Source organism: Prinia subflava, chromosome 2, assembly GCF_021018805.1.
Source record: "Prinia subflava isolate CZ2003 ecotype Zambia chromosome 2, Cam_Psub_1.2, whole genome shotgun sequence".
Taxonomy (NCBI): Eukaryota; Metazoa; Chordata; class Aves; order Passeriformes; family Cisticolidae; genus Prinia; species Prinia subflava.
This window is the reverse complement of record NC_086248.1, coordinates 52,784,049-52,811,096: the sequence shown is the minus strand read 5'-3', so window position 1 is coordinate 52,811,096 and position 27,048 is coordinate 52,784,049. Positions and strand designations below refer to the sequence as shown.

Here is a 27,048-nt window from a genome sequence, read left to right as displayed (position 1 = left end):
TCTGTGATACCCTTCTCTGGCTGATGGCCTTGAAGCTATGGAATTGTCCTGGAGAAATTGGAAAAAAAATATCAAGAAGAAATCTTAAAAAGCAGAGATAGAAGGGAAGCAAAGATTCAGAATTATTAATGCATTTTCTTCCTATAACTTTTCTACATTTAACCAATACCAAAGAAGCCGGAAGGCCCATGGTTTATCTTCCTAGTACTATTTTTCAGAAATTTTGGACAGGTGAGCTTTGACTGAAAACTCACAACAATTTGACTGCCTTCTGGCTGCTGTGGTGCTATGAACACCCGTGACCTTGTTAAGCCACAACACTGAGTACTTGTGTAACAGAGACACTAAACTCTTAGTGACTTCTACCACAGCCTTCCAGGCCTCTAGGGCTGGCAGAGAGGAATAAAGGGTCCACCAAAACCAACCATCAAGAGCTGCTGTTGGAGAGTCCTTATCCAGTGAGGGGACATTGCCTCTTTGCTGGAAGGGACACAGATGTCATCCATTAACAGACACCAGGTTCTTAGAATGAAGAAACAGGGAGAGCTGCACTATCCTTGAGAAGTTCACCAAGCTGACACATCTGCTTGACTCCTCTCAGTGATAAGGAGAAACTACTGAGTCTGAGTTTCCACGAGTTTGCCTCATAGCTTGAGTAGAAGTGGGAAGTTTAACCAAGACCCTTGTGCTCCTGCTAAAAAAGCTTTTTTGTATGCTTTTACTTGTGTCTCTTTGTTTTAACGAGAAGATCAAGAAGAAGCAGCACCAGCACTGGTTATAGTAGCCAAAACAAAACAAAACAAAAAGGTTAAAGCTTTTGTCCAGGTCATTTCCATGTGGGTTCTCTGATGTTTGATGAGAGTTGAACTTGTGTTACAGCCTTTTCCGTGGAAGAGATTGTCTTCTTCTTCACTTCCTCTGCCTATTTCAACAAAAGTGTAGCTCCATTATCTGTAAGACATCATCAAACCTTGAACTTAACTCGGTCAAATTGGCCACTAATTATAAAAAGATGGTAGGGTATACAGTAAATGCACAGAAAATCTATTTCCACTGCTTTTCCTCTTTCTCTTCCCACAGATATGTGGGAGGCTTACAGTTAGAACACCACCACCAGGTAAAGGGATCCTGTAAAAATATGGGGCTCTTTTCCTTTGTTGCCTCAACAAATTGCTCTCTCTACAGCAAGAGACAGCTTCTGCCCATATGACCTCACAGCTGCTTTCAGCTCCTCCCTCCATCCAATTTGCTGTAGCACAACAAAGCACTCCAAAAACAACATTTATTTTTAAAAACTGGAAAATGGCACAAACCACCCCAAAGGAGAGAAGGACAATGGCAGGAGTTCAGCGCGGGCTCATGAACTGACGCTCCCCGCCAGGGACAGGAAACTGGAAGCTCACGGAAAGAGACTGAAGGGAACCAGAGCGAAGGGCAGTGCCAGAAGCCGCAGCCACCGATGGCCAAACGCTGCCGAAAGATCACTCAGCTGCCCGGCAGCCCTGCGCCAGGGAGAGCGCCAGGACTGTCACAGCTCTAGCTCTATAAACGCCTCTGCCCTGGAAGTCTGCACGCACAACAGCCCGGAGCGTGCACACTGAGCAAGGAGAAGTTTAAGGGTGAGGAACATTTCCAAATGACAGCTTTAAAGCTGGGGATCAGCAGAGACTGAACATCTGATTTCAATTCTAAATGATTTCTGATTAGCCAGTGTTGACGCAGTACCCCAAATGCACTGACAGTTCTTGTTCAAAATGGTATCCTTCAGTAATGACAGAGCTGGTATGTATGGACTGCTAAACAAAGGTCACACCACCACAGCTGAAGGGACTAGAAGTTGGACCAGGCAAAGGAGAAATAAACTAAATCATTTTCGTTGAACAGACAGAGCCAGACGTGCCACTACCTTACCTCTTGTATAACCACTTAGATCACGTGTAAGGTAACTTTCACAAAAATGGAGTTATTAAGTGCATAATAAATACATCTAGAAAAATTCCTTGCCTATGAACAACGGAAATTAATTTTAATTTGTTAAGTAATAAAAGCTGAATGCTAAATTGTAATGCTGAAATGCAGACAGGTTTTCAGAAGCAGTACGTTTTTGATGTAATATTTAAAATGATCAAATTCTGCTTTTGAAAAATTTTCTGAGCTTTGATCTTGCTCCAAGTTGAGTCCAGAACAACTATTATATGGTTGACATTTAAAGTGTCAAAACAAAGTGATTTATAATGGCAACACAGAAAATAAATCACTATTTGAGAACTTTTAACGCACCACAGATTAGAGCCAGAAGGCCAGACTAAGTTGCCATTGAGTTTGTAAGCTTTCCTGCTGCAGCTGAGGACCACAATACACAGAAGAGCAAATTCAGTTAATGAACTTGATCAGATACACACAATGACCTGTGCCTTCCTTCAAGAGGCACTTAAAAATTATGATCTACAAAGACATTAACATGACCACAGTCAGCAACCTGCAGCAAACTGGGAAGCAGGGTTCCTCTGGCTGGAGCACAGATGCATTCACCAAGGTCTGCTTGGTGAACGCAGACCAAGAAGAATATGTGACCATATTTGACCACCAAAATGAGAAGAGCCATTAACATCCTAAATTAATGGGCTTAGTGGTTTTCAAATGAGGTATTTTCATGATGGACGTGGTGTGGATTCAGCAAAGTCTGCCCTTTAACAAATACAGCTTTGGTTTCAAAGATTTGATTAGGCTTAATACCATTAGGGAATCATTACTGATTTTATGCTGTTGTTGTTACTGGTTTAACTATCGATTTCTGAACCAAAAATTGCAGACAGTTGGCTTGACTAAGAGTCAAGGTTTAGGAATGCAAAAGCAAATCCAAGGTACAGATGAGCTTCAGATGTGGACAGGCTTCACAGGGTTTAATAGGCTCTCCAGAGTTTGTCAGGTCACAGAGGCTTTTCTTTTTGTGGGATGTGCATGAGCCCAGTTGTTTCTTTGCATTTGTTGTTTGTTTTAAACACTTGTGACCTCAGCCAGAGCACGTGGAATTCGTACGAGTAATTATTGCATGCAACAATTAAAAAAACCTCACACCAACCTTGGTTTATTGTACACCATTTACAAAACAAAACAAAATAAATGAAAAAGATCTTCTTAATCAGCAATCCTTGATCACCAGCATGTTTTTAAAACAGCCAGATGTTCACAGTTTAAGAAGCCAAATAATACTACTGCTTTCTTGTAAATGTTCATAGTGAAAGAACAATAATAATGGTTTTAGTCAATCATCATGAGTACTTGAAAGTAAAAATATAAATTAAATAAGACTCAAAAAACTTGTACAATAAAATCTGCTATAAACAAATCTAATTAAAAAGAACTGCTCTCAACCTGGGTTGTGGGTTTCATCTTGTTTTAAAATTAAAAGCAGTATTTATTTTTCTGAAGCATCCAAATGAATGTTTCATATCCAGATGTCCTTACAAAGAAACACGGTCTTCATCCTTTCCTCATTTTTTTAATCTGTTTATATAATATTTCACTTCTGATTGTCCTTTTCTTCCTTGGCAATCCTCTTTGTCACACCACTGAAATACTTCTCACGGAAAGAATTGTGTCCCCTGTACGGCATATACTGACCATCCAACAAGTAAGAGTTCTCATCTTGATCCTGCACGGCATCAAAAGACAAACATTAGACTTGAGGGGAGCGTGTTCAGCACATATTCCCACCACTCTGCCTCCAGACTTTTTCAAACCATTATGTGCACAAGGGTAGGGTAGTTAGACTTCTGTTTTCCAGTTTTGTTTTCCAGTTCAACAGCACACACTGAAGTCACTGGAAACATCTCAGCTGACATCACCAGAACCCCACCCTCACATGACCAAATGAGCACAGGTACCATGTGCCACACAGGTTACTTTACAGAAAAAACATTGTCAGGAGAATTCAGTTAGTCAGAGGTCTGTGGAAGGCAGGTACAAACAGAAGAGGAACGCAAATGGCTGAAATTATTTCCTACAGCTACTAAAGCACATTCAGATTTTTTTTTCTGTGCAGCATTCATGTATTTCTGAAAGTTAAAGTTGACACAGTAAATCCCTACACATAATACCTATTTGACACCAGCCAAGAACACAGTTTAGAAAATTGGCCCACTGTATATACAAAGGTTTAGTTCATCATGTACTGTGGCTTTATACAATTAAGATACTTGTCAGCTAACATTAGCCATGCTGTAAGATAAACATTACATCAAACTTTAATCCGAGTGTTAAAGAAAACTGATGGCAACTTCTAAAAACAGTTTTATGCTTCTGGGTGATGTCAGTTTATTATTGTGCTCAAAAGCAGGAAGCAACAGTGACAAGCATCCTCACACAGAACTGAACAGTGCAAGGACAACATAAAAACAAGCACACAACAACTATTCCACCACATGTTCCTTCTCAGTTTTTTTCAAGCACTGCAGTAACATATACAGTGTTTCATTACCTTAAAACGTTTTAGTTATTTGTTCATATTTGAAAATAAAGTTACTGTGGAATGATTTAGCATTAGTAGGAACATGGAAGTAGATTTTAGTCAGTATTTTCATGTTACAGAAGTATTACAATGCAAGGATGAACAGAATCCTAGTGGACAATCTTTCCTTTCAGCTCTTTTGTAGCCTTTTCAGGTTTTCATCTACCCAGATCAACAACCTCTCCTAGCTTCAGTTATCTTAACGAGAATTCTAAAGGAGTGAAGGAAAAGGTTTTTCAACAAAGCAAGACGCTCATGTGCATGCAGAAGAGCCCTCTTCTGGACACAATGAGATATTATTTTGAAGTAAGTCTCACCTGCTATGCCAGCAGACATCAGGAATGGGATGCCAGCTTAAATTAATTTGCTAAATGTTCAGTGACATGTAGATACCTATTATGTAAAGCATGTACACCAGTAGCTGCAGCTTTATTTAAATACTGCAGTGTTGGAAAATAGCAGAAGAAAATGACTTCAGGAAACCCAATACAGACACAGTATTATCTGTTGTCTTTTGGTCATCTGTGAGAGACTGCCATCCCCATGACTATTCTCAGGCTTTTTACATATTTGTGAGAAAACCAAAAATTACAAATTTTCTACAGACAGACAGGAAACAAGAAGGATTTAAGACATACTCCTCTCACAGCCAACCTGGACCCACGTCTCCAGCCCAACCCACTGGAAGAGAGCACCTTTTCTGCTCTTCAAATTCCAGGTCCGAAATCCTTCATTGACATAAAGATGTGTTTTTATATCATTGGGATGTTTTAATAAGAGTGCTATGTAATTCACCTGTTTTGAGAAATGGACGGGGTATTTGACCCTGAAGGATAACGATACATAGATCAAAACACTTTAAGATAAAAAATAATCCCCACAACCTCTAAGAGGTCACACATGTGAACAACATTCATCTTGATTCCATAGGAAACAAAATGCTGATTTGGAGGGTTGGGATGAAGAAGGAAACAACCCCCTCCTCTACCTCCAAGCTGGTTAGGGCAAAGAGAGAATGTGCTGTGTAGAAGAACAAATTTCAAGTAAAACACAGGTGTAATAGGGGCATCTGCATGCACCAGATGGAAGCAGCCTTGGTGCACCACTCCACAGCAGAATCTCACCTTGAAAATCCAGGGCTCATCAAGAGCTCTGCAAACAATACTTGCTAAATGAGAGATCTGCAGTCAGGCATGGATTTCTTAGGAGAGATTACAAAAGTTCCTGGCCCACATCACAATAATTCCAGTTTAAGAGGTTCCATGCCCTACCTCTCACCTGCACAGGCATGACTGTCTAATAATAATGGCAATTGCTTAAAAAAAACCAAAAAAAACCCAAACACCAACAAGAATGGGAATTGCTCCTTAAAAAAGGGAGAAGAAAATATGAAATCCTGAACTACCAGGAGACACCGGTCACTGTTGAGATTTACTAGTCAAAGGAATTTCATAGGCAGCGTGAGGACTGATCAAAGTAACAGAAATTCTTGGATTTCAGAGACTAAGGATTTCTAAACAAATTCTAACTTGAAATATTTTGTATCAAAGAGCTGAATGGGTACAATCTGAACACCACAGATAGGCTTCATTTAACTCTACAGAGAAAATAACTTGTAAAAACCCCTCAACAATTTATTTGTTCTAAAGACCATACTAAAATAGATTTTAGGGATCTCAAATAATGAAGAGGTGGAAGAGAAGGGGATGGTGAATGATAACAGGAAAATTTTGGTTTTCTTTAAAATCTTGGCAAATATTAAGTGATATTGTAAAGATTTTTACTCATCTAACATGCCCCAGTTCAGCTTCAAGGTAATTACCCATATTTAATTTTGATTTTAAAAAAAGTCTTCCTAACCTTATCACTGCTTCCTACCACTCTACATCTGGTGCTGGACAGTAGCTATAGGAACCACTTGTACTAATGTTATACAGCTATAAACAAAAGGAGCAGTTACCAAATCAGAGACAGCAGGGTCATATACCCAGGAACAGACACTGCTAAATTCAGTAGGAAAAATTCTACACCAGTAACAACTCTGGAGTGACCATGTGACATGGAAATGCTTGAGCTGCTCAGCAGGGTGGGTTTGTGTGCCTGGTGCTTCTTAGTCCCTTCCTGGACAATCATATGCTCAGAGTTTGTCCTTCAGTTAAGTTTTCTGTTACATCTTACTAGGTAATTTCTAGGCATCTCTCTTGGCATTAAAAAAGTGGGATGCCTCACAGTGAGGGAGAAACATGGGGCTCTGGGCTGAGGCTGCAGTTCCTCGTGCTCTACCCACCGTGGGTGTTGGGGGGACAGTGTGCATATCTGCTGTGGGGGAGGCAGGAGGGGAGTGTGCATTTTGGGGTGAATGCTGTGCTGAAAGGAACAGTGTCAAAAGTTGTCTGAAACAGTAATTAAAATAACCAAACAACTCCTCTGCCCATATTGTGCACATAAAAGCCTATTCATATCAACACTGAGTTCAGGAAGAAACCTTCTCCAGCTGGGACAATTTCATTTTAAACTTGAAAAAAACCAGACTTGATACTTACAAGACAGTGAGTTATGTATGAGATTTGTGAGGTTTTTAATTCAATATAGGATCTTCATCCTTATGATTTCTTATGATAGATTATTACTTTACCTAGACAAATTCACTTTCTGCTTTCACTTTGGTCTCCTTTTTATTACAAACAATTCCAATCAAATTGCACCACCAATTTTAGCAACTGACTGGATTAATCTCCAGTGAAGAGTTTATTTAAAGTGTTAATAGTGAAATCAAAATTTGCTGTGAAATCTGCAATTCCTTATTGGTGGCAAACACTGGGGCAACCGAAGAACTGCCTAATAACAGTAACATGGCTTGTAACATTTCTCAGCCATTTGCAAGTGCTGCACTGCGCTGGATTAAAAGGCAATTGAGGGCCTGTTACAAACCAGCTTAGTAAAGCAGACAGGAACTGTCTGGAAAGATAAATATTTGGCATATCCATAAAATTTCACTCTTTTACTTAGGAAAAAGAAAAGCAGACAAAAGTATAACTATTGAATTTTATGGTCATATCTAGCAGGTCAGAAGTATCCAATTTAAAGTTTGCTCAGGATATTAATAGAGGAAAAAACATGTTCCAGGTAAGGGATGCTGAGGTGGAGAAATCTTAAGACACCGAAACAAGGTCCTATATCAAGAAGACAGTAGCTAAGGATTCAACACGCATTTTGCTCCCCAAACAAGTTTTGCATCATCAGAAACCACACATGGGTTCTGGGATCTTTGAATTATCTAACAGACATCTGGAATACTGAATGTAAGCACTTGCACAGCCTTATCTAAGCAGCAAGCCTGCCAACTAGTCTCAGGTGCTCAGAGCTAAGCATTTCCAGACATGAACCTGTCAAACCACGAACTAAAGAACAGGTGATGCAAAAGAGGAGAGTAACAAATGACACAAGTCTGTTTGCAGAAGGGTTGATATATTTTTTAGGTTAGAATATGTTACCCCACAGTTCTGGTAGCAATAAAACTGCTGTCAAAACCCCCCCTGAACACCCTGAGATGCACATGTCAAAAATTTTCATCATCTACCCTACTGGTTTGCTACTGGTGAAGTTGGCAGCTCCAAGGCTGAACTCCAGAGAGTGTTTATAAAAGTTCAGGTGTTGCTTGAGCACTGCAGTCACCACAAGCATTAAGAAGGCAGCACTGAGCCCCTGCTGTGTCATTAGTGCAAGCACCACACAGACACAGCAGTCTGACTGCATCTCCTGCCATCTGAAACAGCTCTTCCAGCTGACAAGAATGTACTAAAAACACTTGCTCGCTGAGTGCATTTTCATTAAGAATTTGCCCCACATGTGTTTAGCATCTCTTTTAACAGTATTAAGGGAGAGAAGTATCAAGAATGGAAAGGAGACCTGAATGCAATATTCCCTGGTCCCAATGCCTCAGGAGAGGCACTTAGTGTGTCACAAAACAAAAACAGAAAAAAGAGCCAATGTGCTTTTCTGTACTTGCCACAACTTCAGTATTATTCCAAAAGCTAAAATGTACCACTCTAAAGATCAAGTAACAGAATTAAATAATGTTTACCTGTACTTCAAGACCCACAAAAGTATTTAGTATTTACTTGGGCATAGAGATACACTTTCAAATCAATGGAAACTTGGGCATTAAGGCAAAACCTCCGTGGATGGAATTCACAAGTAACCCTAAGTTCAAAGATCTTTTTCACACTATCAAGGGACTTTTTCAGGATGAAGAGTTTACCAAAAGCTGAGAATAAAAAGGAAGAAACCAAAACCAGAACAGTCCCTTAAATCACTGCTCAATTTCACAAAAGATCTAACTCTGATCATAAAAACTGAACTGTGACAGAAACAAGGATCAAATGCTGAATAGCACGAACTTGTCACGAACACAACAGCTACTATTTTACACAGTATGATCAAGAATTCAAACTTACCTTGAATTCTTTCACCTTTTCCATGGTTATGAGGCGCCTTGATGTGTGGCTGGAAAGCATCTGCTCGCAGTTGCTAATAAGTTTCAGGCACGGATGGCGGGGAATGATCTCTTCTGTGTATCTGGAGGAAATAATCATTCTTAGTGCTGTAGGCTCATGAAGTGGAAGATCTGCATCTGAAACAAAATTCTTACAGACTCTTCACAAAAAGGTTCACAGTTGAAAGTTGTTATGCCCTTTAACCTGACTAAATAAATTCAGATATTGCTGCTCCAGAGTTCTGACATCGTATATTCCCCAATCATCTTGACATACAGTGTATAGAATAAATTAAAACCTCACAGTAAAGAGACACTCCCCCCATTTTCTGCATGTATTTAAATGATGTTAATGTATGTATACGTGGGCCTGCCTGTATAATTTCAAGTAGAAAATATCTGAGACAAGCAGAATAATAACTTATTAGTAACTGGAATAATAACTTATCCAGTCAGAGCTGAGATTTTAAAAATATTTTCCACAGTCAACACATATGAAGTTGCAAGAATAAGAGACTTACTCTGGCTCCCTAAAGGAGATCACTGCACTTCAATTTCAAATCCTATTAAGCCAGCTCTTATTAAACAGCAACATTCTTGAACTTCAAAATTTGGTATTACAAATTTATCTCATTATAATTACTTTTTATAATGGCAAAAAAAATCTACCATCATTTCACACTGGATGTAATTATAAGCCAACATCACTACTATCTACAGAAGCAAGAGTTACAGTGTTTTAAATGCACCACCTCATAGGCATACTATTTTCTACATAGAAAGTGCTTTCTCTAAATTGCTTTCAATCCTCCTATTTCTCCAAATGCCGAAAGAGAAACTTAAAGATTTAAGAACTTTGCATGGGACTAGAGCAGCAAGAAGAATTAACCTAGCTAGTACGGTAAATATCATATATCCTTCCTATATACTGAAACATAGATCAGTCATTTATTCCTAGATTTTGTAATAAGCTTTCAAGTAACAGTTACTAAAAGAAAGCACAGAAAATGGGTTCTGGTATTGTTAGGTATGATTTTGTACAAAACATCTGCTCCTATGATTCTCCAACGTTTGGGGGTTAACAGAATTCAGACACTGAAACACGGAACTGAACAACTTGATACCTATGACTTGAATTTAAAAGGTACAAAGGAAGAGCTTTACATTTTTCCTGTAAAGAGGTGGATTTCCTGAATGAAAATAAAGGTGTTGGTCTGGATTAAAATAGGATCCATCTAGCTGCTGGTGGAAAACTTGGCATTTCTTAAGATAACAGAGAACTGTTAAACAAGTAACTCAATCCCAAATACAGATCTGCAAATAAGAAAAAACCCAAACAGTACTGCCTCTTGCTTTCCTCCAAAATTTCCAGACTGCAAAGCTACCTTTCAGTCACTTCTCATGTAGAAACAAGCATCTGCTTCTGCGAGGTGAACTCAGAACATGCTTTTGGCAAAGGAGAATGAAATTAATTCTCAACTGCTTTTTCTAATACACAAGCCTTCTGATGCATCCAGTACCACCAAACTGTTTTTCTTTTACAAAGGTAGGCACCTTGCCACAACATTTTAAAAGTTTCTCTCCATAATCATACAGAGGGCTGACTTTAATGGAATTAGAAGAATTTGGACTCAACAATGATTTCAATGTCTGACTGAAAGAGTAAACTTTGGAGTGAGATGCTATCCTGAAGAGGGAGAGATCACTATCACTTTGTTAAAAAGCCTTTTCTGTTAGCATTAATTAATGTATTTCTACATTCTTTCAGGTAAAACTCAGAAACATGTCAAGTAAGAAATACAGAAGCAATGATATTAACAGACATCCAATTCAATACAGTTTCGGCTTTAATTTAAGGTAATATACAAAGATGTCAAAACATGAAACTCAAGGCAGGTGTTGCCAAGGGATATTTGATAATGCAACATATTAGCAGAAAGAATCTTCTCCCCACTTAATTGCTTTAATGTCCCATTTTCATTATTACAGCTGAAAATAAAGTGACTATCCTAGTATTGTATGCTAATTCTAGCAACTTTAGTATTTCAAGTCCTACATAGCTTGAAATACATAGTATTTCAAGTCACTTTTTAAAAGGCAACTCAGCTAGACCTCCCCAAAACAGCAACTAAAGTTGATCCCAAATATGCAGTTGCCAAGCTGTCTAAGTGAAACACTTTACACTGTTGTAGTGAGGAAGCAAGCTTTTACCAAAGTTCAATGAGCAGGAAGAAAAGCACTGGTATCTTGATGAGCAAAATAAATTCAGTAATTCCAAAGAGATTTTATTGACGTGAAAATCAGCTACAATACTATGAATGGCCTTCACTGCTTTGTTTGTGAACTGTCTTATGAGAAAAAAGGCCTACAATACCAATTTTATCATTCACTAAAATATGCAAACTTCTAAGTGCATTCTCCTGTTACAGAAGCTTGTAACAGAAATGGCTCCATTTGATTTCCAAATTTTCAAAACAGCATGGGAGATACTGGACTATCACAAGCCATTTCCACAGTGAAACCAGGGGCAACCATCACTTTATATAACAGTTTGACTGTACATAGAAATACATGACACTGTATAAACTACCTTCAGAGCACACCTGTATCTGGAAGACACCTTGAAACAGCTACATACATCACCTCCTCACTTCACAGTAAAAAACCTTTACAAAAACAAAACAAACCCTCAAACCCAATCTAAGAGATGTATAAATAAGGCATGCAAGCAGCTGTTTTTCCTTATACACTCAGTTGTGATCCCAGGCTGCACTGCTGAGGAGCCAGGATCCTGCAGTCTCTGCTGGCCTCTCTAGTCCCTAACAGGGCTGCTCTCGGGTGCTTCCTGCCTCTCACTGCCATCTCTTGGCCACTTTTATTTCTCAGAAGAAAGCTAAATCAGGAGTGCCAAACCCCAAAGAATCAAGGACCATTTTTACACATCTCTATCAACTACTCTAGCAGAAACACATACTAATACCAGCCTTGCTTCTGTCTTGGAAATCCACCTGCACCATGAAAGTCTAACTTTTCAAGCTTAAACCTCCACCCACTGGACACACATTTACAATGATATGCAAAGGCATTTTCTGTTGGGTAACAGTAAGGACTTGTCTCCATTCAAAAGCTCTGTTACAAAATGTGATTTCCCTCATACCAAGTTTTCTAATACACACTCTGGGCATTACTGTTAAGTGCTGGTACAATGGAAGCTCCAGCTGTACTCTGTCCCAAAGGAAAGCACAGTGAGAATGCAGCACCCATTCTAACACAAAACACAGCAGAAACCACGAGTACGTACTCAGGCCTGTATATGGGCAGCCAGTAAACCAATCTTCCTCCCATCACCAGATACTCTGCCCCAAACTTCAAGAGGTCAAAAAAGATGTCACTCAGATGGTAACTGGATGAAACGAAGAAGTGATTTTCTGTGCTGAACAAAAAATGTACAAGTGTAAGCAAACACAAGAGCACAGGTAAAACATAGATTTTTAATAATAGTAATTAGAAGAAAAAAACCAATACACTAAGCCACAAAAGCACTTCCTGAGCTTTGCAAAGTTACCTAAGACAATCCAGGAGTACTGTGGAGTATTACTACTACTATGAGGAATACAACTTCTCAAGTTCCCCCCTAACTGTCTCTTTGACTTCCACATGTATTAAAGATGAGTCTAAAGATCCACAAGTATGTTGGAAATAGTTAATTTGCACAGCATCTTTCTAAAGGAATTAAAGTCAGAAGGCAAGGAAGGCCAGGCAGTGGAGAAGCCATGCAGTATCTCTGAAAAGAAAGGAGCAGTGGAAAATGCAAAAGAAAAAAGTTTAAGGTAAAATTACAGGTATTCCATTTTAGAGTGATTTTGCAGCTTGCAGGGACCAAAGAGAACTTTCTGAGAACTGGAAATACATAAATAGTGGCCCACAGAAGTGAGAAATACAATTCAAAATCTGAATACAAGCAAAGGATAAGGAGGGAGAACGAAACCAAGACGGTTTCACGAAGTGACACAGTAGCTTTGAAAACAGAACAAGAAGGGTTTTTCTTCTTTAATTATAATTGCTACTATTTTTTAACTTCTGACAGCCAATCAAGAATAAATACTTTAAAACTGCAACTGGGTTTCCATTAAGACATTTATATTCTACAACAGATGAGACAGCTTTCCTACCTTTTTTCAACCAACTTAACTGTTTCCTTTTGTGATCCCATTCTGCGAGGAGCTTCTCTGATACCATATGGTGCTAGACAAAGCAAAAGCAAAATGCAGAGATGAGAACCTCACCCTTTGTCCAAATGACATACAATTACACCATACATACACAACAGTGCACAAACTGTGGCTTACACAAGGTTATTAAAAAATTGAAAGCTTTTACAAAGTAAAAGTCAGTAAGAGAAATCTCTTCAAGATCTACTGAAAGTTTCTTGCTCTAAAAAGTAATCTTAAAATTGTTTCAAGGAAATTCCTTCAGCTGTAAGAGCTTCTAGCAGCCTACACGTTTGCTACATGACAAAGGACAATGCTGTGTTGTTCTTTGAAAAATATTCCCTAGATTTCCAACATGTGATAAATAATTCCATCCTTTTTTGTTTGACAGATACAAATATGTCCCCTATAGCACTTACTAACCTTTTTCAAAATAAAATGAAGTATATGAGAATTTCTTGTCAGCACATTACACAAATGGTAATTCTCACACAAAAGAAGAACCAGAGAAGTTTTTTTCTCATATGTTTTTTACACATTTCTAATAGCATAACATATTTACTTCATGTTCAAAAAATCTGAGTTTGTGAGACTTGTTTCAGCACCATGGAAGCACCAATGTAAACACTGCAGAAGTTTTACAAATGCTTTCACACTCAGTTCTAAGTCCTATTAATACTCTACACTGTCTCGTTGCCGAACAGGCCAAATAAAAACTAGCAAGCAACCCACAAAGAAAAGTCAGACTTCCTATTCTTAACTGATATGAATGTGTCATTGTAAAAGCACTTGAGATCAGAAATTGCTGTATCAAGGTCTTTCATTTATCCCCGTGGTTTCTTTTCCCTCTCATACAAGACAAATGGTGTTAAGTAAATAGGTTTCTAAAAGAGCAGAGGATCTTTTCAAACTACTCCTACTTCCAGTAGCTAAGTGTATTGGAAACCCATTAAAATTTCTCTTTGCAAGCATTACATTGAGCACTTAACACAAGTCTCCACAAGTCCATCAGAGATGCACAGCAGACTCCAGTGTGCTGCCAACAGCCATACAGACCATTCTGATGAGAAGCCCCCATGCATCAATGATGTTGTGCTTTTACTGAAGGAGACTTCTTCAAAGGATGATTTTCAGCCATATTGATTTCTGCTGGCGAACACAACATTCTCTCCATGGAAGAAAGTGCCACTGACAGCTTTGTTACATGTTAATAACTATCCTTAAAATAACTGTAGATACATCAAATGCAGATCCAATTTCCATAGTCCTGCTCCCAACAATCATCTTTGGAAACACGGAAGCTGCAGACCTGAGCACTTGTCCAGACATTTAATCAATGTACATAGGCAATAATGTTTTATTGTTACTGGGCAACAAAAGGCAGTAACAAACTCACGGTCTGTAATGATGGCATCAAACAACATCCCTTTTCTCCATATTGGTCTTGACGAATCAGCAACGAGTGCATCGAGGTAGTATTTCTCTAAACCATACTGTCGGAGATTAGCTCTGATATTTTCATCTGGCCCTCTCCATTTCTGGTTCTTTCTGCTTGCCTTGCCTAGGAGGGGAAGGGGAACAGAAAGGGAGAAAAAAAGCTTCCATGTGCTCTGCCATTTAAACTAAAGGAAAATAATCAAATGCCACCAAAAAAACCTGTCAAAAGTACCTGCAATAAACTTCACAAGTAGAAGGAAAACCAAAAATACAAGAGAAAAGTTCTGCTGCACCATATGCATAAGGTGTCAAAGAAAACATTTACAAACCCATTAGTTTGCAAGATGCTCTCTCCATCCACCAGTCACAACCCTGTCCACTAGGTCAAATATAATTTGCATACTTGCAGAAGTGATAATGAGATTAGGGTTCCTGGGTTAGGTTTTGAGGCACTTCTTACATCATGGATTAAAAGAGCACACAGCTGTGGTAATTACTATTTAGAACTTTGTTTTGGTCTTCAATATTCTTTTTCAAAGGTATTTTCTGCTTAAAAATAAGATAATATCTTAACTAGCATACATATAAATCGATGAATAAAACTAAGCATGACCAAATAAATCCTGCAAAGATTACCACAGCTTTAAAATTCACTGAGTATCATCTGCTACCATCAGTATTCTTAAATTCCAGAGGGTAAGATTTCAGTGGCTTTGAAATATGTAACATACCTAATCCATGGATTGTGTTGTAATCTATATCAGTACCACACACATATGCCCCAAAATGTGCTGAGGAGATCAGAAGGCCACCTATACATGGGAGAAAAGAGGAAAAGTATAAACTTCTGTCATAAATGTCACCTGTGTTAGGATTTTTTCCTCAGGAACTTCAGGAGCCTACACCAGCAGCACACTAGACCCAAGGGAGAAGAAAAAAAAAAACCAAAACAAACACTAAAAAAGACAGATCTATCAACCAGTTAGAATCACTATGTAACCATAATCAGACATAGTAACACTAAGTTCTTTGTCTGCTCTACATGATTTTCCTTATCTTGCTGTGCCCTGTGTCACTCCTCATCTCTGGAGATGGTTCAGGATTTTTGTTTATGGCTTTCTGTATTTTAAGCAGTAAGATCCTTTAATCACTATACGAACCAAAACTTTTGATTCTCCTTTGCAAGGAGCAGAATTTCAAATTGTTGTCAAACAATTGGAAAAATCATCACCAAACAAATAGCAGTTCTACTATGTCTGTTCTTAAAGCCAGTTTCTTTAATGATGTCTAAAAATCAAACTTCTATAAGGTTACTATTCCCATGTTGTAAGAAAAAATGGTGAGGAGTCTTACAAATTTAAGTATCTCCAATACTTACACCAAACATAAGTATCAAAAAAGTTTCTATAATCCTTTTCAAGTGTAAAAACTACATACAAATGCCTTTGGCTGTAAGTAAGCTGCCTACTTTGTCAGTAGTTTTACCAATGTACTTATTCTGTAATAAAACAGATTTTTAATTACTGCTATTGCAACCTGCCCTCTTAATCAAAAAAAAAAAAAAAAAAGAACACCCTACCAAAAAAAAGTGTGCTTTCCCCTTGAAACTGACAACAGCTGAATAGCCCACAGAAAAGAATAAATTACATTAACTCTTTAACAGCTTCCAAATGAAACAATGGACACACTGCAGGAGATGAACAGGTATCTGTATGGTCAAGTTATTAATAAAGAGGTCTGTGGCTACCAGACTGGTTCAGAACAGAATAGCAACTGAGAACAAGGCTGTGAACCACTGATGTCAACAGTCCTGCCAAATAAAGGGGATGACTGCTGCAGGATGAAGGGCTGACAATGCACAGGCTGGCTGGCAGGGTGACACCAGCTCTCCCATTCACCAGGAGCATGGAAAGAAGCGTCTCAGATGGCTGCACTGTCCTGAGCCACCCACTGAGCACCAGAAAATCCCCAATGTGCCCTGTGTGCAGCAGAAAACTCCTGCACCATATGGTCACAAACTCTACCAGAACCAAAGGTGAGCGAGAACAAAAAAAACTTGTAAAATTCCTCTGCTTTTTCTTGTGAAATGGATGAGGGAAAAACAAGGTTACTCACCCCAAAGGAATCACCCATTTCCCTTCTTGGCTGCAATCCCTCAGAACAGATGGGCAGTATATCCAGAGGGTCAAGACAAATTTAGCTAGCCCTGACCCCAAGTATGGCATACCACCCAGTCCTACAAAAAAAGTAAGAAGAGAGTGCTTTGCCCATCTAAGAATATTTTTAATCACAAGCAAAAAAAAAGAAGCTTGGAAATCATGAATTTACAGCTTTTAATAAATCTCAGCTTGTACTAGTTCCATTTGTGTTCACGCAGGTGGTGCATGGATACTTACACACTCTCACATGGCCAGCCCTCATCAGTGTGTGAAACAGACACATACAAAGGGTTAATCAGGGAACCACTCTGTCCCTGGTGACTTGTAGCAGAATGATGATGGCACAGAGCTTCCTGCCTTTCTATCACACACTATTACTCCACCTCCTCAGCACAGATGAGGTCTGGTCCTCCAGGATGTAAAAGAAAGACATCCCATCATTTGCAACTATGCAGTATTACAAGTATCTTCCAAAAGAACAACCAACAACATTACTGAGATAACCTGAACTGACTGCCTAGGAGGAAGCACAAAATATTCAGGTAAAAGATTTGATTTATTCTTCTAGAAGCTTCCAGGCTTCCTTCTACCCAACACTGAGGAAAGAATATCTAAACATGGATGGAAGTTAAAAACGCAGTCCTGGCCATTCCAATTCTGTTCGACTATAAAAAGCAGAATCAAGTCTTCTAAAATCCAGCCCGGTCAAAGAACACTTTATATTCCAAGGAAAAATGCCAATTCTCCATTCTTACACTAATGTGAAAGACTTGTGATTTGGCTTATGCAGCAAAAACCAGTTTGTTTGCAACAAGCAAGAACCATTTTGCAAGGCCCTTCTGGTTTGGTACTATTCACTTTTTCAGTATAAAAAACCAGACAGAAACACAGCCAGGTATCAAAGCTGCACCAATAAAGAAATCTGAACTGCAGTTCTTCAAAATACTCCTCAGATCCTGAATACATATTTTTCCAAACCCATCAGCTCAAAATCACTGCATTACTCTCAACTCCAAAACACTTCCCAGAAACTCCAGTGACAGGGCACTGTTGTACTGACAAGCTTGAAAATCTTCTGAAGGTCCTCAAGAGACAACTGAACTTCCTGGGGTTTACTCAACAGAAGTAAGTGCAAAAGCCACTGTTATTTAGTCATAAATACACTCCACTGACAAAGGGCATCCAGTATCTACACTGTCCCCTTTAATCTCTGGCCGTTATATTACAAATATCTAGCAAAAAAACCAAAAAAAACCCAACCAACCGAAATTGTAATTAGAACAACTAGACAGTTTGGGGAGAATTTTTATATGTTACCTTTTGAACTGAAATGCAACATTTATCTTGAATTTCTATAGCTTCATAATTTTTATGTGATTTTTCTTTTTCTGCCTTTACCCTTCCTTTTTGTTTTTGTTCAATTTTCATTCCCAGGAGAAAGAATGCTCTCAGGGACTTTATTTTGTGATTTAAGTCAGCAGGTTGTATAGTAAGACAAAAAGCCATAGACACCAAAATGAAACCAACTGCTAAGAGATAAGCAGAGGAATTTCCTGAACCTTTCAAAGACGAAGCACAAGAAAGAGGAGAAAATTTCTTCAGATATCATTATGCATTAAAAAAATCAGGTCATATATGAACAAAATTTAAGACAAAAACATAAGAGTTTACCAAACCCTTCTGTTTCTGAAAATATTATATCCATGCTCTTTTTCTATGGCACAGAGAAAACACATGCTAGGAAGAATTTATCCTACTAGTGACCCTACTAGTGTAGTCTTCTCTCTCCCTAACTTCTCTGCAGAGATTTTTCTTCATCTTCTCATTACTGTATTTTTAAATCTATGCATTTCACATGCGGTCACTTTGATTAAAGTTTAGCAAGTTGAATATGAGTCAGCAGTGCCCTGGCAGCCAGGAGGGCCAACTCTGTCCTGGGGTGCATCGGGCACAGCATCACAGCTGGGCAAGGGAGGGGATTGTCCTGCTCTGCTCTGAGCTGGGGCAGCCTCACCTTGAGTGCAGGGAGCAGTTTTGGGTGACACAATATAAAAAAGGTACTAAACTATTGGAGTGTTCAAAGGAAGGCAACAAAGATGGTGAAGGGCCTTGAGGGGAAGGGTATGAGGAGCAGCTGAGGACACTCGGTCTGTTCAGCCTGGAGAAGGGGAGACTGAGGGGAGACCACACTGCAATTTACAGCTTCCTTGTGAGGAGAAGAGGAGAAACAGGCATTGATCTCGTCTCTGTGATGACAGTGACATGACTTGAAGAAACGGCCTGAAGTTGTGTCTGGGGAGTTATAGGTGGGTATTAAAAAAGGGTTCTTCACCCAGAGGTGGTTGGGCACTGGAACAGGCTCCCCATGGAAGCACCAAGCCTGACAGAGTTCAAGAAGCATTTGGACAATGCTGTCAGGCACATGGTGTGACTCTCTGGGGTGTCCTGTGCAGAGCCAAGAGTTGGATTCTGATGATCCTTGTGGGTTCTTTCCAACTCAGGATACTCTATGATTCTATTCTAGGATTCTAGGTCAGAAACACAGCCTTTGCTACATTTTTGAAAAAACTACTATAGGTAGCTTAACACAATATACTCTGCTATAATTATATGGCACAAGCTGACGCAATAGATCAGCTGTTTCACATACAGCTCAGTTTCCCTGAGGCAGAAAGTACTTCCATGCCATGCCCAGCAATATGTGGAATAAAAGCTCCCCCTCCTGGCTAAGTTAGGAAAAGTTCAGCTGGGGAAGGGCACCTTGTGTGAGCAGTACTATCCTGAAGACAGGCTGCAATGGCACAACAAAGTGTTCCTCACAGAATGCTGCTATGACCTCACTGTTGCTATCTTGTGCTGTATGAGCAGAAGTGCCCTCAGCACCCCTCAAAGAGCCAGTTCTAAAATGCTGCTCTTTGTAATGTTCTGAAAGTGACTGCAGAAGTGTTTAGCCAAATTCCCATTCTTTGTCACTTTGATCTTAAGCAGTACATGACACATATGGACTGGTGTTTAGGCCATGTGGCATTAAACACAACAGTGAAGACAGACTTTTTAAAAGCGTGAAATCAACTGTTTACATCTTTGGAAGTTGGTCTCCTTCCCTCAAAATCCCTTTCAGGTTAACAAACCATTAATATTATAAACACAATTTTGCCTTTGGTATCATCTCAAATATCAGTTGGGCACCAGAAGTTATGACACCAGGTAAAAGAGTGGTACGAGCACTAATATAACCTTCCATTTTTTCCCACTAGCTGAAGAAAAAAAAAATATATACCTGTTCCAACAAATGGATCATATACAATGTCATTGGGTTTTACTCTCCCATGGTTTGCCATGATAAAAGAGAGGCAGGCATCCATGCTTGTATTTCCAATAAAGTGTCTCTTCTTTACACTGTAGGATTCGATGAGTTCTCTTTGGCCATCTGCGATCTGTTGAAACATTTAAAACCCCTGTCAGGTCCTGGATACAAGATATAAACAGACACACTAACAGACTTGCTTAAGTGACACGTCCACTGACACCATCCAAAACCAGGTAACTTCACTTTGTAACACATCACCTCGCTTTCTGATGCCTGAAAACATGACAGACTTCTTTCCAAGCAACAGATACCTTGGTTCAACACTTGGGTAAATTCTTCAAGACAGAGGTTAAAAATGTACAAATGTTTTAGAGAGAAAATTCTTTCAAAGAAATTACAATTACGGTAACTTTGCTATTATTCTAAGTATCAGAAAAACAATTCCAGACAATTCAGAGTTAAAAAGATTTAAAAATATGAGAATTAGAAATGCATACTAACACATGTGTGCACACACACGGACACTTAAAGTCATACAGAATTTCTTTCTTCACTGGCATTTCTGTCCCTCTCAAAATCTAAATTTAAGATAGTGTTGACAGATGAGAATGTAAGGGAAAAGCAAACAAAGACCAAATGCTAGCATTTTTACATCAGCCTTCCAAAGTATGTCGGAGAAGACCAAAGCAATCCAAAACAAAACACATTCAAACGCACCTCTGCTTAGCATCAGTCTTACTGGGTTAACATAATACACCTGCCTATGTTTTCAGGTTGGTTTACTCATTTTTAAACACTTCAGGAATTCAACATAGATGGGACAACAGTGGCAATGTTTTGCAACATTACCACAACCCATGGTGCTCGCACATTAATCACAGGCATGGAGAATATTCACTGGCCCTAACAGATCACTTGAATCTCTAACTTCCCTGTACAAATGCCACTGACTATAGCTACACAACCTCTGCAGTGGTTCTCCCTCCTTCCAGCTGCCCTTGATCCAGGACATTGCAAGCACACATTCCCAACAGTGGCTAGTGTCATTCTGGGAGATATCCTTTGAGGAGCCACTTTTTCCTCACCAAGACATAAAAGAATAGATCAAATTTCCTCAGGATATCCTAATAACACAGCAGGTTTAGAGTGCATATGACCAGCAGGCAAGAACATTTGTAGGAAAGACCACAGATGACAGGCTCCAGACAGTTTTTGTACTTGGTTCCCTCTGCACTGTCGGCATTCCCTCGGGCAGGTCCCTGCCTGTGGGCTGGCTCACTGATGTCCAAAGGCTCAGGGATCAGTGTGCACCTTTCCACAGAGGTGCCTGCCAGGATCACTTGAAGCACTTACAGAATGCTCCCGTCAGGCTGATGCCACTCAGCAGGGCCACAAGCCATCTACAGTTCTGTACATCCTTCCATGTGTTTGAGACACGAGCTTTCAGCCTCAGCTAGGTCCAAAACAATCTAACACACCACCCCAGCTGTGTAGTCTCACTGCTGTGCTAAATTCTCTCAGTGGATGACAAGGCAAAGGTGTGTTTCCAGATACAACTTCATTTTTTTCACCTCTGAATTGTTCAGTAAAGGCACTTTTTCCTAGTCACACTAAGGACTCCCAAGACTTGCTTCAGAGTATTATGCAATGACAAATTCAGACAATGGTATTTTCCGCTTCTATTAAAAGTCAAAACACTTTTTACATTTAACCTGAAGTACACTCTCCTGAAAATACACACTTGTAAAAACTAAAGCTAACATGCTCACGCACCCATCTACCAAAATACAGATGATGGGGCTCTTCTGGAACGTCATTTGGGTTCATTCCATAATCTTCCAAAATCCAAAAGATGTGTTCTGGATTCTTTAAATTTACTTTTCCTTTGAATGGCAGAAATTCAAGGGCCTACACAATAAAGAAAAACAGAGTCAAAAATAAACAGTGTAAAATTTCTTTAAATAAGTACCTTTCCCCCCAAAGGAAAAAAATAAAAACCAACCAAACAAAAAACCAGGAAAAACCCCACAGTTTCACTTGTGAGAAATGGTACATTAGTATTTAAAAGTTCATTCAATTCTCACTGGATTTTTGAAATGCCTTTCTTCTAAACAAATCTCAAATGATTACGGATTAGAAATTGGGAACCATAACACTTTTTATTAACTGAACAGAACTCAACTACAGAGAAAATTAACTGTACGTATTAATTACGCAATTTTCAAGTTATAGAAACAACACTGATGATGAACAATGGGAAGTGAAATTTCAGTGATGTGCAGCTACAGCAGTTTACATACTTAGCATTATTTCATGTACACAAAAACTGAAGAAACGGAAAAATAGCTACTACTAATACAGATAATTTCAGTCTCCATAAATGAAGTAAATTGAATAAATAGGTGCCTAATTAGGATGTGGAAGAGTAGAAATAAACAGTAATTTGACAAAATTTCCGAAATTAAATACTGATATAGTTAGGAGGAGAGCGTAAGTACAGACAAGAAAATGATGACAGAACAGGAGATCAGCACACAATCCACAGCTTGTAGCTGACGTCACTTGTTCCACATTCTGCAGCAATAAAAGCCTAATAAGGAGATCAAGTAACAGATTTTCCAAAAATCAAGCACCTAACCCTTGCCATTTGAATGTTATAGTTTTCAGCAATAAGCTTCAGTTTCGCCTGAAATCAGCAGTGGTATTTGTTTGGCTTTGTATATGCCTTAAAAAGTCGCTTTATAGGGACAAAAAAACATAAGTCATGAATTTTGAGAGAATGTTAATTCAGATTAAAAAATCTCATTTAGACCTGCTAAGACACAAGCCATAAACTTCCTTAAGATCTTGAAGACACTTAAATACACTGATAGCATGGAATAAGAACAACATTAATTGATTAAACCAAACAAATATTTCTTAACTATCTACTTACATCAATCTTTTTTATTTTCTGTGCCTGCGTCAATGTTTTATTAAATGTATGAATATGTATTTTGTACGTAGAGTCTGACTGTAGATATGGAAGCTGAAAAAAAAAAAGGCAAAGACACTTAAATTAGTACAGATGCAGTGCTATTCAGTGGGTTTATGGAACCATATTATCTTGATTCTTTATATGTATACCATCTCATCAGTTGGATAGTTCTTCAACGATGCATAGAGCTCCCCTGCAGATCTTCCATGGCCCCACAGTTCAAAGATAGACCTGAAATTACAAAGTTTTTGAGAGTGCAGTCACACCGAGCAGGGAAAATGCCATATAGATATTTATTCCTTTTAATCCTTGGCCAACAAATTTAGGCTTTCCTTCACGGAGTATTAGCATGGCATTTAATTCTCGACAAATGCTTTAATTTTTGTTTCTAACAAGTATTTTTAATCCTAGGCTGATATTTCACTGATGTTTTTCCTTCTTTAGCAACATGTACCAAAAGCTTCAGAGCTTTTCATACTGATTAGCAGTGCAATGGAGGCACTCCAGTCACCTTATTCTAAAACTAACACATCTCCCCACAACAAGCAACAGGATAGAAAAATAAGCCATGGGCTACGTATTCTTTGTGCATGGAATTAGCATACATTAGCTGAGAGTGCACAGTGTGCAGAATATCTGCAAGCTGTTTTGTCACATTTTACTCCCCTAGCTGCCTGCAGCTGCTTTTTGAAGTGCAGTGCTCCATTCTTTAGGCAAGAGTGGAGGGCCGAAGTCATTGTAGGTAAAACTGAATACCTGAGACAACAAGCACTCAACAGGGACTGCAACATTGTGCAGAGGGGCCCAAGCTCTGCAGAACACAGCAAAGACACCGCAAATTTAGTATGGTCAGAGAGACATAACACACCTATGCTGCTTCTTATCCTGAACCATACTTCAAGGCCTCTCTCATGCACCTCACTGGAAAGCAAGTTATTCAGACACGTCTAAAAAGGACCAGCTGGAATAATCACTCTCCAGAATATTCCTGTGCTCTTGAATTTCCTACAAGGGACCTCTGCTGCAGCAGTCAGAGCTGAAGGCTCAGATGTCAGCACTGAGGGAGGGTGACACAACCTTTCCCTTCCAAAGATGATTGTCAGTTTTCACATATCACTGGTTTTATCTTTCAATTCTATACATATTTTAGAAAAAGCCACTAACTCAACATCATACAAGGCGCATAAAACATGACTGACACTACAAGTACTGTCTCTGGAGTGAAGACCATTTCAAGATCCTGAACTGATCATAGACTGAGTAAATAGGATGAGCATGCTACATAATCAGTCCTACAGGAGTCCTGGAGGCTTCAGTAACACCTTCTAAAATTCTAGAGGGAATCAGAGACCCTTTATCTTATGACTCCATACAAAATTGATATTTGGCATAACAGAACAAAATTCCAGTGCTTATGCTATTGTTTACAAGATTTTTCATCCCTTACTTTGCACATACTGTCCGCTTCATTAGTCCCCTTGCCATCTCTTCTGACGGAATATTGAGAATCCAAAAGGGAGACTGCAATCAAGAGAAGGAAAGTGAAGCAAATACCAACAAAAACCTAGCTGGATGATGTCACATGAATTACACAACTACACAGTTCTGTTCTATAAAAACCGAATATGCATATTGAAGATCAAAAAAATTAATAATAATTTAAAAAATCTGTTACCTTTAGTAATATAGAGAACATGGGGATAAAATAATTAATTTCAGACAAGACTGTTTACTCAGCTTCAATTTCTGAGAAATTCTGTTATTTATTTAGTTTTTCCAATGCAACTGACCTGGTAAAATATTGTTTGCACTTCTCTTGATTATTCACCCACTAAAGACTGGAAACACTTTGTTATACACAAGCAATAACTAAATCCCAGTAACATTCTCTGACCAAGCACTGAGACCAGAATCATATGGCTTCCTAGCTCCACTCCTCTTCTGTCTCTTTGATTTGGAGGCAAACATCAACTTTCAAACTCCTCTTGAGTGTTTGCAGGGTTTAAATATTCTAAAAAGCTAGATGAGCCTCCCAGCAGATGGCACTGCTTCTTTTCATGCTGGTAAGTGAAGACATCCTGAGGTGCATTTTGTGCATCTTTTTTTCAGTTCTGAGTCTTTACTGAAATTGAGAAGTCCTCAGTTTTGGGGAGATTACAGATTTTTCTAAGAGACTTCAATATTTATTCAGGTGCCTACATTAAACAGAAATACTGTAAAGAATATAGTTGCATACCATACGTACACTCAAGTAAAGTATTTGGTACTCGCTTACATTTACACGAATTTCCTGCTCGCCACTGAACTGTCCACCACAAAGAGAGAGCAATGATGTTATTTCCTAAAGGGAAAATATAAGGGTCAGACTTTAGAATCATTAACTAATGTTATACAGAAAGAAAAAGGTAAAATTCTAATGCAGATGGTGGATAGGGCAGAAGTTCACAAGTAAATTCAGACTGTATGTACTGTTTATGAACTGAAAATTAAGACTTCCCTGCTATAAAAAGCTTTCTCAAAACTCATTGGCAAATATCAGGAAAATTTCAGTAACCAAATCCCACCATTTTGCATTTTCCCTTCATCCCAATCTTTACTGTTCAATTCTACACTCTCACAATTATATTGCTCTTACAATATTATCCACTCTAGTCTTAAAAATATTTTTCTGACTAGGTCTCTTAAAAGTGATGTTTCACTAGTAACACTAACCCAGGGCCAGGATCAGCAAATCATCAGACTAAAAAAATCTGTCCTTACTTGTTCCATCAAGTCTTTGACAAATCATGTCACTAACACAGCTCATCACAAAGCCAAACAAGCTGAGCAGTCACCAAAACACAAGAAATGAGAAATGGCTCTACTTTCTTCAGCATCGATATCAACCAAGTGCCACCAAACCCTTGGTGATAAAAAGAAAAGTTTTATGTTACATATGTATCATCTTTTTTTTTACTTCATTCGATGACCCTGCCTGAAAAAAACATCGGGTTGATCACAAATAAACTGAGGTTCCAGTCCCACAAAGCAAACAGGAAAAAACAACGCACAGAAGAAAGCGTTAATGGAAACAAGCCAAATAAATGATTCAAGACACATTAAACATTTTGTAACACGTAACAGTCCAATCGATGAGGGAACATCACCCTGTGAAACAGACCATGGCACTGGGTGGCCCATCCAGTCTTTCCTTGAACGCTGCAGGGACGGTGACTCCACGGGCCAGTCCATGGAGAGGCCCTGGCAGCACCAGCCCCTCCTGCACCCAGGGCACGCTGGCGGGAGCTGACACGTAACTTGAAAAAACTTTAAAAGTCACCAAAGCCTAAGATCTGAAAGCATTTTTGTAACCCCGGCTTCCGCTTCTCACATGGAGCCTCGGGTACTCTGCCGGCAACCTCTCCTAGCGCCAGAGGCTGTGAAAAGCGAGCGGCAAGGAAAGCGCTGCCTTGAAGCCACCACGCGGAGGCTCCCCACGAGCCTGGGGCAGGGAGGGCAGAGGGAGCCCCACGCCTGGGGGTCCCTTCCCACAGCACGGGGGCTCCGAGCCCGCGGCGCTCCCGGAGAGAGGGGACCCCCGCCGGGGTCTGGCTCCCGGGGGCCGCGCTGTCCGGGAGAGCCCCGGAGGAGAGGGAACGGGAGGGGAGCGCCTCGCCCCGCCCCGGTCGCGGTCGGAGTCGCGGCCCCGGTCCCGGCCCCGGTCCCGGCCCCGGTCCCGGTCCCATCCCCGGTCCCGGCGCCGCGCAGCGCTCACCGGCAGGCGGAACTCGAGGTGCTCCTGCGCCAGCAGCAGCAAATAGCGCCGCAGCGCCGGAGCCGCCAGCGCCATGTCCGGCCATCCCCCGCCTCCCGCATGCGCCGCCGGCAGGGAAGGGCGGGAGCGGCGGGAGGAGCCCGGGAAGGGCCGTGTGGCGGAGAGGCTGCTGCGGTCCCGGCAGCACCCGGAGCT

General features: G+C 39.8%; 1 protein-coding gene across 2 annotated transcripts; it reads right to left on the bottom strand.

The window, feature by feature from the left end:
• Positions 1-3,072: 3,072 nt before the first annotated feature.
• TRMT11 (tRNA methyltransferase 11 homolog) lies at positions 3,073-26,982 on the bottom strand. Of its 2 annotated transcripts, none has more exons than XM_063389950.1 (13): positions 26,854-26,982; positions 25,375-25,440; positions 24,547-24,620; positions 23,249-23,330; positions 23,058-23,150; positions 21,896-22,030; positions 20,093-20,249; positions 15,385-15,465; positions 14,613-14,777; positions 13,178-13,250; positions 12,307-12,438; positions 8,968-9,088; positions 3,073-3,655 (listed from the first exon to the last, which is right to left on the bottom strand). In XM_063389950.1, exons 1-13 carry the CDS (start codon positions 26,926-26,928, stop codon positions 3,524-3,526), a joined length of 1,386 nt encoding a protein of 461 aa, XP_063246020.1. In that variant the 5' UTR covers positions 26,929-26,982; the 3' UTR covers positions 3,073-3,523. The 2 variants fall into 2 exon arrangements, with proteins under 2 accessions (XP_063246020.1, XP_063246021.1); XM_063389951.1 differs by having other exon boundaries at positions 12,307-12,408.
• Between the last annotated feature and the right edge of the window lie 66 nt (positions 26,983-27,048).